The following is a 14933-nucleotide window of genomic DNA, read 5'->3' on the forward strand; positions in this document are numbered from 1 at the left end:
CCCAATAAGTCCAAGTACAGAGGGTGACTCTGCTGTGAAAAAACACATTTCCACCAAAAAAACGTTAGCATTCATGAAGTAATCTTCGTCATAACTAGCAAACTAAACATCATGTACATGTACTGCACAAATAATCAGAAATAAAAACTCATTACTTTTTTTAATGGCCAAATGAACCGTCCGTCAATATGTGACGGGATGGGAGTGAGAATGTGTGTGTGTGTGTGTGTGTGTGTGTGTGTGTGTGTGTGTGTGTGTGTGTGTGTGTGTGTGTGTGTGTGTGTGTGTGTGTGTGAGTGTAAGTGTAAGTGTAAGTGTACATTTACATGATCTGAAAGCAATGGATATGTGTGTTTAGTTAACACAACGTGTGTGTGCCGGTATTTCTCAGCTTTATCTAATGTGAGTGCATGAGCAGCTGCATTGTGCTTCAGTTAAAACCAGGAAGTTGCATCCTATTCAAGCAGCCAGCCAATAGCATTGTGCGTGGGGGGACGGCGTCAGATCCGTGTTATCAGGGCGGAGTGCAGCTGCTCAGTGTGAGTCTGAATAGGAGCGGCCTTTCACCCTGCCCTCTAGTTCAAATATTGATCCTATTGCTGGGACAACAGTAACAGCGAGACGCAGTGAAAGCCAACACAGACGGAGCGCGGGGTTAGGACACCTCAGCACTAACTGCTCCCACATCCTGGTTACAGTTTACACCACAACACTGTTATGTATTCAGGGCTCCGGGACGTTGGGTTTATCAAACAATGCAATGAGTGTCAAACAAGAAATTGCTTGATACTTGAAAATGCTTTAAGAAACACAACAGCCTACATCACAGCTCTCCATAGGGTTTCATTTATTTTGTTAGCAGCTCATTCCTTAAAACAGAAGCCTCAGATTGCTTATAAGAAGCAATCTGTAAACGGTACAATCTGTAAACGGTACAATTCAAGCTTGTTATTGGGCTTTTTTTATCAACTAAGATTTGTTTGAAAATGTTTCCAACTTTAATTGACTCAATTTATTTGAAAAGTGGGCTTATTAATACATGAATACTGTGTAATATATTTTAACATATATATTTCAGAAGTAGGATATATGACAAGCACAAGTTTCATTTGTGCACCATATTTCATTTGACTTTTTTAATTAGCTGGGGGCTGTTTCAAAATGGGCCGCGGACCGTGTTTTGCCCCTGGGCCGGTAGTTTGGACACCCCTGATCTAGGCAATGACATAACACCATACATTGTACAAAAGCAGGACACAGAGCAAATGTACAGTCGGCAGCATTTACATTTGACTGAATGGTGTATCCATACGCAATATTTCCTATAGATTCATGAATATTGTTTCAGCCATATCTCGCAGTCAGTGGATGTAGTTTGAACATTTGTCATGCAGATGGTTCAGCTTTTCAACATGTTACCTAACTAGAGAACTTCAGTCATATGATAGGTGATTCTATATGGGGGAGATGGTAACTTTACTTGGAAAATGTACCAATCGAACAAATAAAATATAAGTACGCTTCAAAACTTGACTATTAACTATATTGACTCATTGTCGTTGATATGTTACTATTTGTTAAAACATTTGAATGATGTCAGCAGCATTTTAATGTTTTACCTGGTAAGGGAAAACTGTTATACTGTTTACTCTTGGGTAGTTTATGTACAACATATAATATGATGATAGTAAAGATGTGTGTCTTCAGTGTTTATTTATTGATATTCTTGGCGACAGTAGCTGAGTCTGTAGGGACCTGGCCTTGGAACCGAACGGGCTTCGGTTCTAGTCCCGATCGGACCAAAATAATATGGAGTGTGGGCTGGTAGCTGGAGAGGGGCCAGTTCACTTCCTGGGCCCTGCTGAGCATGTAAGGAGTAACGTTTTTATACGTGTAGATATGTACATAGACTTGCTCCTGTTTATTGTTTTAATTGTTATTTTAGTTCATTTAATTTGATTATGTTTATACTTTCTTCCACCTTTAAAGATTGCCTGTACACTTACTGCTGCAACTAAATAATTTCCCAATTTGGGAGGGAAAGATAAAGTGCCTATCTATCTTTCTATCTATCTGCCTATATTTCTATCTATCTATCTATCTAACCTGGGTCAAAGTCAATATTTGTTTTATATAGCATAATATCTCAAAATAAAAATGTGCCTCAGGGGTCTTTACAGTCTTAAAGTTTACAGCATAAGTCATCCTCTGTCCTTAGACCTTCCCAGTGAAGGAAACAATTCCGAATGAACAGCACATTTAATGGAAGGCAAAACTGTTTGAGCTATGGAGAGCAACAGAGGTGGCATGAACGGGTAGATGTCAACATTGAAATAAACAACATCAGATCAACAGATGCTCTCCGATTAATTTGACTGTTCAGTTAGCGCCTCCACGTAACTGTAAAAAAGAAAATACATGTCCTTCGGAATCCACAACCACTAACGAGTCGTGTCTGTATGGTTGTTTCCGCAAAATAGCAGGCCTGTCCCTGCTATCATGTTACAGCTGATAGACTAGTGTAAGTGATGACGTATTTTAGCATGGCAAGACTTCCTCAACATGAAGCAATTGGATTTTTCCATTGTATTTCGGTATATTGCAGAAAATAAGCTCTGTGTCGAACACACGTTATGGTACATTACATGTTTGTTCAGTAGGATAATCTCCACATAAATAACACAACTTTTAGATCAATCATCATATATAAAAAGCTAAACTAACTAACTTGAGGTCGCACGGATGCACATCACCCCCGCTAAGCGAAAGGCGGATTTGTGATGCTGTGATGATGTTTAGTAGTTTAGTTTAGCAACTGGCTTTTTTAAGCAGAGAAGCTTCAGACATTCACCAGTGGGGTATTTATTGATGTATTTAATGTCCTAGACAAAAGCTTATGGTAACCACAGATCTTATTATGCTTCTAACCAAAAACATGCTCCAAAAACCATTGACTTCAAGAAAAGGGAACCGAAAGTGGTAAAATGCCTAGTCTTTTCTGGTTTAAGGAATCATTCCTGCACCACTCTATAGAATTGTTAATGAAAACCATCAATCCATCCATACATTCACCCATACATACATTTACATTATAGCTGTATATTTTATTATAGCTTATTACAGGGCTTAGTTGAATACTCGATTCTGATTGGTCAATCCGGACATTTCAGAGGTTGTTAATACTCCATAACACACCGCTGCTAAGCAATGACGGTTTCTAAGGAAGATCAAGGGAGAGAAGGAAAGAGGTAAAAAGACAGAGCGTTGGACTTCAGAGAAATCAACAGAAGAACAGACAGGAAGTAAACACTAAAGGGAACAACAGTGTCAATACCCGATGTGCCGCCCTGCCCGTACTGCAGTGCACATGTGCGAGATGGTCCGCCATATTGGACAACCCTGTACGGCAACCCAAGTAGGACACTTGACACAGTGGCTTTTGGCAAAGCTCAAAAAGAAAACTGGAGAGAGATGAGTTATTGTTATTACAAAGTGACTTCACTATTATTTAACAACTCTTTTTATTGGGTTATTTTATTTGGGGTTAAGTACATTGTCAGAATAAGTGAGAAATGGATTTAACTTCTGTTAGACAGCTATCATACTGAATACATATTTACTGAAAAATGTATGGCATATACCTGTCTAACAGAAGTTAAATTAATTTCTCACTTATTCTGACAATGTACTTAACCCCAAATAAAAGAACCCAGACAGACAGGAAGTAAACACTAACAGGAACACGGCATTGGCCCTGGCAGTGTTTAAAGACTGGTTAATGGAAAAGAAAATGTGAACAGATTTGGACAGTTACAGAAAACCTTGTTCAGTGCTGCCGTCATTTTAAATCACGTCGCAGTTCAAGCCGGTGGAACAGAGTCTTTTTCTTAGCGGATTAAATATGATCTTTTTTAAGTCAATACAATCATGTATAGACTTTTATACTAACTTGAAGCACATCCCTTACATAACCTCGTGGCCAAATGCCAACACATTTCTTTGAACAACAAAAACCCTTAAAGTAACTTCTTCTGTCATGTTCTTTACCAAACTTTGTGCATATTTCTCAAAATTGATAAGATGAGTAACCAATTAAATCCATTTTTAATTGGATTTTGTGAAGTTTCCTGGGCCAACGATATTTGACAGTGCACGTCCCCGCTAATATGCTTGCTGAGTGTCAAGACAATCAGATGAACAAAGAGCAAAGAACCATTCTTGAGGTATGGGAAGAATATTCATACAATCAGACATATAATTAGTTGGATACTTGAACTTTCAGCTCTGACAAAACTCTTTTAATGAATTCAACTTTTTCACCAGCCAAAATGCTTAAAAATGCTTATTAATTGTTACACTCAATGAACTTATGCCAAAAAGTGTTGGTGAGCTTTACCAATATTACCAATATGTGTTCATCACTTTGTTATTTTTGTTGATAGTTGCCAAGGGTATGCAGTCCTTACCATTATTAATGATTAACAAAAATAAAGGTATGTTTCAAGCCTGCCGTTAGGGTTTCATGTCATCTGTTTTTCGTTATACCACCACAATGAATACACATAGTAAACTCATTAACATCAATAACAGAGATAAATAAAGTTAATTTACTGTCATTATTATTGTTGATAAATCAATATTCAACATCCCTGCACTTGTAAATATGAATCAGTGCTTGAACCCTCCATTCAAGGGTTGGAGGGTTTGTCAACTCAGATGTGTATGTACCTATAGAAACAAAGTTGTTTCTATCCTTTAAGTAGGATTCAAACCAATTTAGAACAGTTTCCGAAAGTCCCACCCAGTTTTCCAGTCGGTCTAGTAATATGCTGTGGTCAACGCAGCACTGAGATCTAATAATACTAACACTGAAGTTCTGCCACTGTCTGTGTTTAAGTGGATGTCATTAAAGACCTTTACAAGAGCAGTCTCAGTGCTGTGGTTTGGACGAAAGCCTGACTGGAACACATCGAAACAACCATTTAAATGCAAGAAACTACTCAACTGTTGAAAAACAACTTTTTCAATGATTTTACCTAGAAATGGCAGGTTTGATATGGGCCTGTAATTGTTCATTACTGAAGCATCTAGATTATTCTTTTTGAAGAGCGGTTTAATGACTGCAGTTTTAAGGGCCTGTGGAAAAATACCTGAGTGAAGAGATTTGTTTACTATATGAAGTAGATCTGAGGCCATGCAAGGCAAAACATCAAAAATCCTGTTGGAATAATATCAAGGCAGCAGGAGGAGGATTTCAGAAGTTGAATAATGTCCTCTAGGTTTTTTTCATTAATCGGATGGAATTGTGTCATGGTGTTTGACTTGATGTTAAGTGGACACAGAGACAACACATGTGCTGTTCCTGATGCAGAGGCACTGACTGCTTGTCTGATTTTCTGAATGTTGTCAGTGAAGAAGGAGGCAAAATCATTGGTGGATAGAAATTCAGAGGCTACTGACACTGGGGGGTTAGTTAGTCTGTCAACGGTAGCAAACAAGGCACGTGCGTTGTTTTTGTTTTTGGTAATGATGTCAGAGAAGAAAGACTGTCGGGCAAATATCAATTCCAAATTATAAAGGCCAAGTCTCTCTGTATAGATTTCAAAGTGAACCTGGAGATTTGTTTTTCGCCACCTGCGTTCAGTTTTTCAATACTCTCTTTGTTCTGTTCTCACGGTCATGGCCTTTCTCCATGGAGATATTTTCTTGCCAGACACTTCCTTTACCTTAGTTGGAGCAATGGCATCTATAACATTTTAAAATGTTTAATTAAAATGATCTACTAGCTCATTTACTGAGATGTTAGCAGGGGCAAGTGTGGAAGAAACATTCTGAGTAATTTCCCTAGTATTTTCAGTTAAATATCGCTTTGTGGTTACCTCTTTTTGAACACTTGTGTGAACAGAAATAGAGCTCTCAAAGAAAACACAGGAATGGTCAGAGAGTGCAACATCAGTCACCACAACCTTAGAGATATTCAGACCCTTTGAGATCATTAAGTCCAGAGTGTGCCCCTTATTGTGCGTGGGCTCCGTCACATGCTGAGTCAGTCCATAGTTATCAAGAACACAAAACAGTTCTTTAGCCCCTCTGTCCTGGGGGTTGTCTGTCCTGGGGGTTGTCAACAATGACTAGACGGCAGAGATGTTCACAAGTCTTTTTTTGCAAGTCCAAGTCAAGTCTCAAGTCTTTGGTCACGAGTCCAAGTCAAGTCTCAAGTCTTTGTGGGTTGAGACTTGATCAAGTCTCAAGTCTTTGGTCACGAGTCCAAGTCAAGTCTCAAGTCTCTAAAAAAATAAAAGTCTCATGTCTCTTCTGGTTGTAATAAGCCTTCTATTGTCTGCTGCTCTCCAGTCTGTTGAGAATACTGCACGGCTATATCTAAGAAATTCAAAGCATTTACTGTGTTATTATCACTCCTCTATCTATTAGCATACAGTATCAGTACTGACTAGTTGTTTGTTATATGATCACTTTAAACAGGCTATTGCAATGCAATATGATTAACGTTACCGACCTTTTTTATGTCATGTCAAGAGCTGGATGTCAACGCCACTCAACGCAAACAAGTGTGACAAGCAATTCACTAATCTTTTCAAATATTCAGTTACAAAGCTAGCAGCAAGCTAAGTGAACATTACACAGCTGATGCTGAGCTAAACATGTTTGCTAACCGTCCATATGCGTTAATGTGACTGACCTCTCCGGGTGAGTTTCCAAGTGCCTGATGAAATTCGACGTTGTTGCGCCAGCATCCTTGATTTTGATATTGCAGACTTTGCAGTGTGCCCTCCTTTTGTTGGTGCCGCCGGCGTTTTGTTAGAAGTTTTTGTAGTTGAACCTAAGTACAAGCGGTACAGCCGCAGGTGTGCCGCCGGTCGCCATTGTGTTACTACGAGGTAGTAACAGAGGCGCGCACCTCTGCGTAATGAGCCCGGCTAAAATAACTGGATGGCCTACCTGCCTGTCAGCCTTCCATCTGGGCACAAACTTATCTCGTGCCCTCATTGGTCATGTGCGCGTTCGTGTGTGTTGGAGGAGGCGGGCTCTATAAGGAAGTAGCAGCCTCTAGCAGATTATCTCCGGTTGTGTATTTTCAAATTCTAGCGATCTCGAGCCGGTTTCTCTCAAATGTACCTACCCCTCCTTTAATACGCCAAAAATAGAAAACACAATGATTGTTCACGAGTCCCAACACACGAGTCCAAGTCGAGTCTGAAGTCTTTTGGTCACGAGTCCAAGTCAAGTCTGAAGTCTCTGTGTGTGCGACTTAAGTGCGACTCGAGTCCGAGTCGCAGACTCGAGTCCGAGTCGCAGACTCGAGTCCCCATCTCTGCTAGACGGTCAAAGTCAATACACACTATAGACAGCAGTTCAGTAAAGTCATCAAAAAAGCTTGCACAGTATTTGGGGGGTCTATAGATATTTAGGAACAGAGCTCGAGAGGAGCATTTCAGCTGAAGGGCCACATATTCAAAAGAAGAGAAGTTTCCATACGATGTCTTCCTGCATTGAATGGAATCATTGAACAGAATAGCAACTCCACCTCCTTTCTTATGCATTCTTTCCTGACTCATAAAACTAAAGTGGGGAGGGGTCGATTCGATAAGAACAGCTGCACTGTTATCTTGTTCAATCCAAGTTTCTGTTAAAAACATAAAATCGAGATTGTGCTCAGTGATAAAATCATTGATTCAAAATGTTTTTCCTGCCAAAGACCTGACATTTAATAAAGCTAGTTTAAGTTCGTTAAACACACTATCAGGTTTTTTGTTACAAGCTGTGGCTGACATGGAATCACTGCTAAATTAGATAAACTCACACAAACGTTTGAGCGCTTCCTGTTTCTAAAATGATTCACCGCTCTTAATCTATTACCTATCAACACAGATATCGGCAAAGCTACAGGCAGGCAGGGCCCCGGCATGTCCTGGAAAGAGTTGAGAGTGCCATACGCCCTTGAGCCTGGACCCAGCACATATCAGTTTGCAGCGTTTTGTACACACACATCCCGCCTCTGAAGGGGAGGGAGGACCCACCACCCTGCTCCTCTCATCATAGGAGGGCAGGGTGAGGGCTACACTGTAGAAAGGGGGGTTTGGAAATCTGCTTCCATCTTCCTTGTATTGTTTTGGTTTGGATGATTGTGGTAGGCATGGTGATGAAGCCGGGGGAGATGGTGCGCGTCTCTGCTTCGGTGATTTTGGTGGGCGTCGTTGAGGGGCAGGGGGTAAAGGACATGCTGCCAACCCTGCGTTTCGCCTTCATGCGGTCATCGAACTCCAGGGGGAGGGCGAGGGTGAAAGGGTGAGCGGAGAGTAGAGAGAGCTGGGGATGAATGAAGAGTATCCTCAAAGGCGTTGACAGGGGGGGGGGGGGGGGGGCAGTGGAGACTCCTCCATGTGTCTCATAGGTCTCCCATAATCAGAACATTCCTCAGGCGGGTGCAGTGATAGATCTTCAGGGTTTTCTGAGCGATGTGTTGTGTCTTTCTCCTGTTTTGATTCCTCTTGCCGCTTGTCCTTGGCAGAGGGAACAGATTGATGACGCAGGCAGTTGAATATGTTAGAGACAAACAATTTCACTCCTGACTTGTTCAGGCAAACTCCATTTGCCTTGAAAAGATGTCTGCGGTCCCAGAAAAAGTTAAAGTTGTCAATAAAATGCACAGAATGGTCAGTACAGGCAGTGGAAAGCCAGGTGTTCAGTGCAAACAGTCTGCTGAATCTCTCCACTCCTCTTCTGACTGGCGGTAGAGGGCCACTGATGAACACCTCTGCATTTAGAGAGCTGGCAGTTTCCAACAGACATTTAAAGTCTTCTTTCAGCACTTCTGACTCTTGTTTCTCAACAGCATTTGTTCCAATGTGCAGAACTACATTCTTCACAGTCGGATGTTCAGCCCCAATATGCAGGATCTTCTCAGCCAAATCAGAGACCGCATCCTTGGGAAAACAGAGTACTTTGGTGTTGTTCTTATTACACAGACCTTTTACATCTCTTACAGCAGAGTTTCAGGCCCAGTCGTTAGCTTTCCCTCTAGCCTTTTACTTTTGGAGTAGCTATTGGTCCTTACCCTGCTGTGTGAAGAGGACAGGTTATCCAGGTCATCAGAAAGGGATCTCCGGCTCTCGGTCAGCGGAGCGTATCTGTTCTGGATTGGCACACTTGGTGGTTTAGGAGGATTGTTTGTAGTTCTCCCTTTAGCAGCTGTCCACGGCTGTTTCCTAGTATGAACAGGGGTTGAAGAGGCGCTCTTCCTGGGTGATAACAATGCAGGCCAGTCGGTCGCATCACAGATTTCAGAGCGCTGGGCTCTGCCTGTTATCCGTCCTCCCAAATCCCATGGAAATGATTTACTCTTCGGCTTTGCACCCAGAGAGTTCCAGGGAGGACTACCACTTGTAGATGTATTACCCAGTACACAGCCCTCCTGTTCCTTGGAATCCTTGTAGCTGCTAACTAGCTGTGAGTTAGCATACCCTTCTCCATTATTTTGTAACACTGGTAAAGTGGTGTCATTCCAACCTAGTCCATTCACTTCCACGTTAACTTCTAACCGTTGCATTTTCATTTCCAACACAGCCATCTTCTGTAGAAGTTTGTGGAAGTCATCTATAGAGAACGGAGGCATTTTGCTACCGACTAGCTTAAGCTAAATAGCATGCAGTAGCCTACCAGGCTTTAGCTGTTGCTAGGCCACGCTACTGTAAGACTGAGGTCGTTGTAAAAATATTGAAATATGCCTGAAACCCTCCGTCTATTTACGAAGATGAACTGTCCCAGTGATAGGTTCATGTCCAGGAGCCGCTGCTCGAAGTTTTCAGAGAATAAGAGTAGGAAAATCAGCATAAAAAGTAAGCAGAGGCAGGAGCAAGCAGAAAAGCGTCTGCACTGTAAGCGTCTGCACTGTAAACCCTTTTTACAGATGGCTTTACACAAGCAATACCATGTCTGAACACTTTCATCTTGAATATGTTAACAATATTCATATATTAAAATCATCCACCTGCTTTTTCTTTAGTTGTTATGCAAGGGGTTATGAAACTTGGATGTCAAACTTCTTCATCCTTATGACTGAACCACTGTGTTGACTTTGCATTCAGTTGCACCTTTGTGTCTGAGCCAATCCCATGCAGCCTAATCATCACTAATGTGCTGACTGGTCCTTGGACTAAAGCCAAGCGTCCCTTCGCTCCAAAAGCTATCCCACAAAGATGAATTCAACTGATTATTAATTATCCAGCACAGTGTCCAAATTGCCTCAAAATGTATATAAAGCTGTATAAACCCAGACTGAGCCGCTCATTCATGTTTGCAGAAAACTCACTATTTGTTTCTGACAATTCCATTTAGAAATCTGATAATTTAAGAGTGTGCTGCAGATTTGAAAACATACATTAATGGTAGAACAGACAAAATGCAGGTTATAACTTGCTATACTGTTCTGATACATTCAACAAGTTCAGAAACATTTCAATCTTAGTTAAACATGTGTTTATAACTTGCATTTGGAGGAAGACAGACAACATAAAATGCCTTAAAGATAAAGCTTATATTATGTACAATATGCCCTCCCTGTAATGAGGACTTATGCTGATTTCTTTATGTATTCTAACTTAAATATTTAATAGTGTGATCTTACACCAAGATGTAATGGCATGGAAACTTCAAATCACACATTTTCACAAAGGAGTTTGGTTGGCAAACAGAAATACAATTTAACGTAGTATTCCGGTTAGGGGATGGTAAGAGGGCGGGACCACAGTGGAGCAGGTGTTTAAATACCAGGCAGGTGAGAGTGGAGGAACAGCAGATCCTGGAGCTGCGGCTGACACACACACACACGCACACACACACACACACAAACACACCTGAGCCGTCGGAAACAGGTAAGACCCGGGCAAACTCACTCTGCATATTGTTTTCACTCTCACGGCTGTGTAACTACAGCCAAGTCATTTGAATGTGTGTCTATATCCAAGTCTGTGACTGTTACTCAAACCATAGGCTGTAACTACTTTGTGATCACTTTTAATAACTTGATTTGGATGAATAGGCAGAGTGCAGGTTGGCATACTGCATCAGTGAATGCAGATGGAAAATAGCTAATAGCAAATTCTGGCATAAATCCTCTTTTCCCTTTTGATGTATTTTCATGCATGGTCTCAGGTCAATCAAAACTAGTTTTGGGACAACTTCCACGGTTAGAGTCTGATAGTCATACTTTTTTCGATGTTTCCTGTCCGTTACATATTTCAACAAAATCATCTTTTATAATAGTGATTTTTCTTTCTCACCACTTCAAGGGAAGGAAGATAAAGTGTGTTTATACTGTTCCTTAACACAGTTTGACCTTTTACTCTTTCCATTTTGTTCCAGTAAGTCTATAAAGATGATCAAAGCTTTGTTGTCAGCACTCTTGGTCCTGGTGGCCGTGTCCTCCGCCTTTGGGAAATACATCCCCAAAAGTGGGAAGAGGATCCCTCAGACTCTCTCCAGAGGTGCGTAGCGTCCTCTGAGCAAGTGAGACTGAAAGAGAGTTTTATAAATGTTGAGTCGGTCACTTATCCATAATGTATCCATGTTGCCAGGTTGGGGTGATCAGCTGGTCTGGGCGCAGACTTACGAAGAGGGTCTCTACTGGTCCAGGTCACGGTAAGAAAATAACAGTTATTAAAATGCTTTTCCTTTGACAGAGTTGATCTTTGAATCTGATGAGATTGTTCCTGACATGTTTCAGGAACAAGCCTCTGGTGATCATCTTCCACCTGGCGGACTGCCCACACAGCGCGGGTAAGTCTGACCCCGGATGTAGCACCTAATCATCTTATTAATCACACAACCTGTTTGAACAGCCAGCCGTCATGTGTTTGCTCAAGTGTGACGTCACATCCTGGTGTACTTCAGGGTTGTGGAGTTTTAACAGTAACACAATGTGTTTCTCCTGCAGCACTGAAGAAGGTCATCACTGAAGACAACGACATCCAGAAAAGGCTGGATGAGGACTTCATCATCCTCAATCTCATGGTAGGTTACATCAGACATCACTGCTTTAAAGGCGCATCCCACTGAATGTGTATGCAAGTTTCCAAACTCTGAGCACTTATAGGTTTGTATTCACTTCACTGTAAACTTGCTGTTTATCTAGTATATTTGATATGCATCACTAAACTAGCTACAATTAGCTTGAAACTTTTGTTTAGTTTGTTCAATAATTATCCAAAGTGAACAACCAACCTTTCATCACTTTGAAATGTAAATGTGTCTACATTTGGATTGCTGCACATATGTTAATGTGACATGAACTTTTTTAAACAGCCTGTGAGAATAACTCAGACGGAAATACAGAGATATCACATAATAACTAACACTTGTCAACCATTGTTCCTGTGGCTCATTTGTTGACACCTCTGTTTGACGATGTGTTTCCTTTTCTCTCCGACAGTATGAAACCACAGACAAACATCTCTCTCCTGATGGACAGTATGTTCCCAGAATCATGTTTGTCGGTAAGAGCTGTCTTCCTATTAGCCTGTTAGCCTGTTATCCCGTTAGCATGTTAAGGTTGTGGATGAGGTTACTCAGCTTTTTCTGGTATAACTAAATCATTAAAGTCAAGGCAGTCAGTCATTCGGTTCTGACACGAAGCTGCCTTTGACCAACTTTGTCAGTTTAGTTAACTGTAAGTAGGTTTTTAGTATGCTAATAATGTTTGATTTATTAAAGCTAAGATTGCTTTGTACAGTAATAGCATCCAGCAGCGAAAGACATATTCTGATCCGTTACTCAAGAAAAGTTAGCAATGTATGACTTAAAGACTTAATTCAAATGAAAGTCCAATAATGTCTTTACAGACCCTTCAATGACGGTGAGGGCGGACATCAACGGACGCTACAGGAACCGCCTGTATGCCTACGAACCAGCTGACCTCACACTCCGTAAGTGCTAAGCTAACACACTGAGCTTCGTCTGTGTCCATGAATCATAAATGTAATGTTTCCCGCCTCTCCCACAGTGAAGACCAACATGGATGCAGCTAAGAAGCTCCTGAAGTCTGAGCTGTGAGCCCGAGGAGTCACACGCGGTCCCTTCAGTTTACACGTGGAAAACTACGCACTGCAAAATTCCTTCTCTTCAACTTCACTTGTTTCCGCCTTAAATTCCCTTTCTGATCCTTCCCTTTATTAATATTATTGCTGTACATCCAGAATGTCTTTTAAATAAATAAGGAACTGTTCATACGTACAATATGTGTAATGCTTTTTCATTTGCCAACACATTGCAGGGAATTATAACACTCAAGAGTAAATATGAATAATAAACTAAAGAATAATGCCAACTTAATGTGCTAATGCTGCTACTACTACTAGTTAACCGGATATAGATATATAATATAATATGAAATATAGTTATATATATATATAATTCATGCACTGTTGTGCTAATACATCAATGAAATGTAATACTACATATACTTATGCAGCAACTCAAATCCTGGTTATGTTTATAACTTATTTGCCATATCATATCACCTATATGGTGGTGCAGGGATCAGTCCTAAACTGGAAAATTAGTTTATTTCAGCACTTCCGAACTCCCTTGTTGCGAAATCAATGTTTTTTTAACGTGGTTCGGTTCGATGGCTGAGATTTTCACGTTTTGTTCGACAACATAAAAAACGACAGTAAACCCTAACTGATGAGTTTCTGAAATGTATACTGTATGTGCCTGACACTGTGTTAGCTAACAAGTGGCCAAATGACACTTATAAACGTCATCACTTCAAACATTAGCCGCCTTTAGCTTAGCGGTGTTGTCGCCGGAGCTTATTTTCTGCAGTATTCCTAAATCAAATGAAAAAAATCCCATTGGCCTTGTCTTGGGAGGCTAACTTCCAGATTGACCTACAAAAAAAAGTCATCACTGCACACTATGAAATATTTGTTAAGCCTCAAAGCTAGTTTGCAGTAAGTGGTGGAGAGTTTAAGGATCTATATTCCATCAGTAAGGCCTGCAGGGAACATTAGTGTCTACAAGGTTACCTGAGGGCAGTGGACACCATATTTGACAGGAAGCAGTTTCCTGCTAAAGCATCCAGCAGATTCAGAGCATCCTTCATTTGGGGTCGAGTGGAGTGAGCTTCTGAACCCTCCACAATGTTTCCCACGTATTCCAGACATGGCTTGAACAAAAGCAAAGCAATCTGGGAAGTATGCCAAATAATTAACAATATAGTTGTTGTTCATTTGTTAAGCAGTATTATCAGTATAGTGAACTCCAACAACAATCCACAGCTCACGGTTATCATTTTCACTTTGATATGACCAACATAGTAGATAGTGAGTTAAGCAGTGAAAATGCTTTGGCAAGGAATTTGTTCATAGAGCACAATGTGTTCTGTGTGTGTGTGTGTGTGTTCCACATCCTGGATGGGCGGGTTTACACTGTCAGCACTGAAGGCTTGTTCCTGTTGCTAGGTTACTGAGGCTCCACGCAGACTGTTATTCTTTGTCCTGAGCTGCTTAGAGCAGGAGAACGTGGCACGAGGTGGTTGATCAGGACTTCAACTAACATCCTCTGAACCTGAACCGAGGACAGAGATTCAGGAAAGGAAAACCAATGTCAAGTCAGCTTTTCTGTGTAGATATATCTGTAACATACTTATCCTTTCACGTTTTCACAGAGCTGATATCGTTTGAATGACAGTAAGTGAATGCATCAATATTCATGGCCCTACTCCTCATATTCAGTTTAAAGCCACTTTATGACCGAGTTATTTGATTATGTTTCTGTGGTTTTGACTTCAAATGAACTATATGTTAGATTTTGCTTTACATTCCCCCAAAAACTAGATCGCAATCCCAAAACTATGAAGTGTAACAATTATTAAATCTAATGTAGCTCTCAGTCTTCTTTTATGTATGTTGAGA

The 14933-nt window shown here is 40.8% G+C and overlaps 1 protein-coding gene across 1 annotated transcript; it reads left to right on the plus strand.

Annotated features, from left to right (window-relative positions):
• The first annotated feature begins 10806 nt into the window (after positions 1-10806).
• agr2 (anterior gradient 2) lies at positions 10807-13251 on the plus strand. The gene is made up of 8 exons (XM_034094982.1): positions 10807-10892; positions 11383-11504; positions 11595-11658; positions 11744-11796; positions 11954-12030; positions 12449-12512; positions 12858-12941; positions 13019-13251. The coding sequence occupies exons 2-8, from the start codon at positions 11396-11398 to the stop codon at positions 13066-13068; spliced, it is 501 nt and encodes a 166-aa protein (XP_033950873.1). The 5' UTR covers positions 10807-10892; positions 11383-11395; the 3' UTR covers positions 13069-13251.
• Positions 13252-14933: the final 1682 nt, after the last annotated feature.

The sequence above is a fragment of the Pseudochaenichthys georgianus genome, chromosome 11 (assembly GCF_902827115.2).
Source record: "Pseudochaenichthys georgianus chromosome 11, fPseGeo1.2, whole genome shotgun sequence".
Taxonomy (NCBI): domain Eukaryota; kingdom Metazoa; phylum Chordata; class Actinopteri; order Perciformes; family Channichthyidae; genus Pseudochaenichthys; species Pseudochaenichthys georgianus.

What these genes read in the sequence shown, in the direction of transcription:
- agr2 (XM_034094982.1), top strand. Translation starts at nt 11,396, where the DNA reads ATGATCAAAGCTTTGTTGTCAGCACTCTTGGTCCTGGTGGCCGTGTCC. An exon ending in GGACTGCCCACACAGCGCGG is followed by an intron (nt 11,797 to 11,953) that starts GTAAGTCTGACC and finishes TTTCTCCTGCAG; the next exon opens with CACTGAAGAAGGTCATCACT. An exon ending in TCCCAGAATCATGTTTGTCG is followed by an intron (nt 12,513 to 12,857) that starts GTAAGAGCTGTC and finishes ATGTCTTTACAG; the next exon opens with ACCCTTCAATGACGGTGAGG.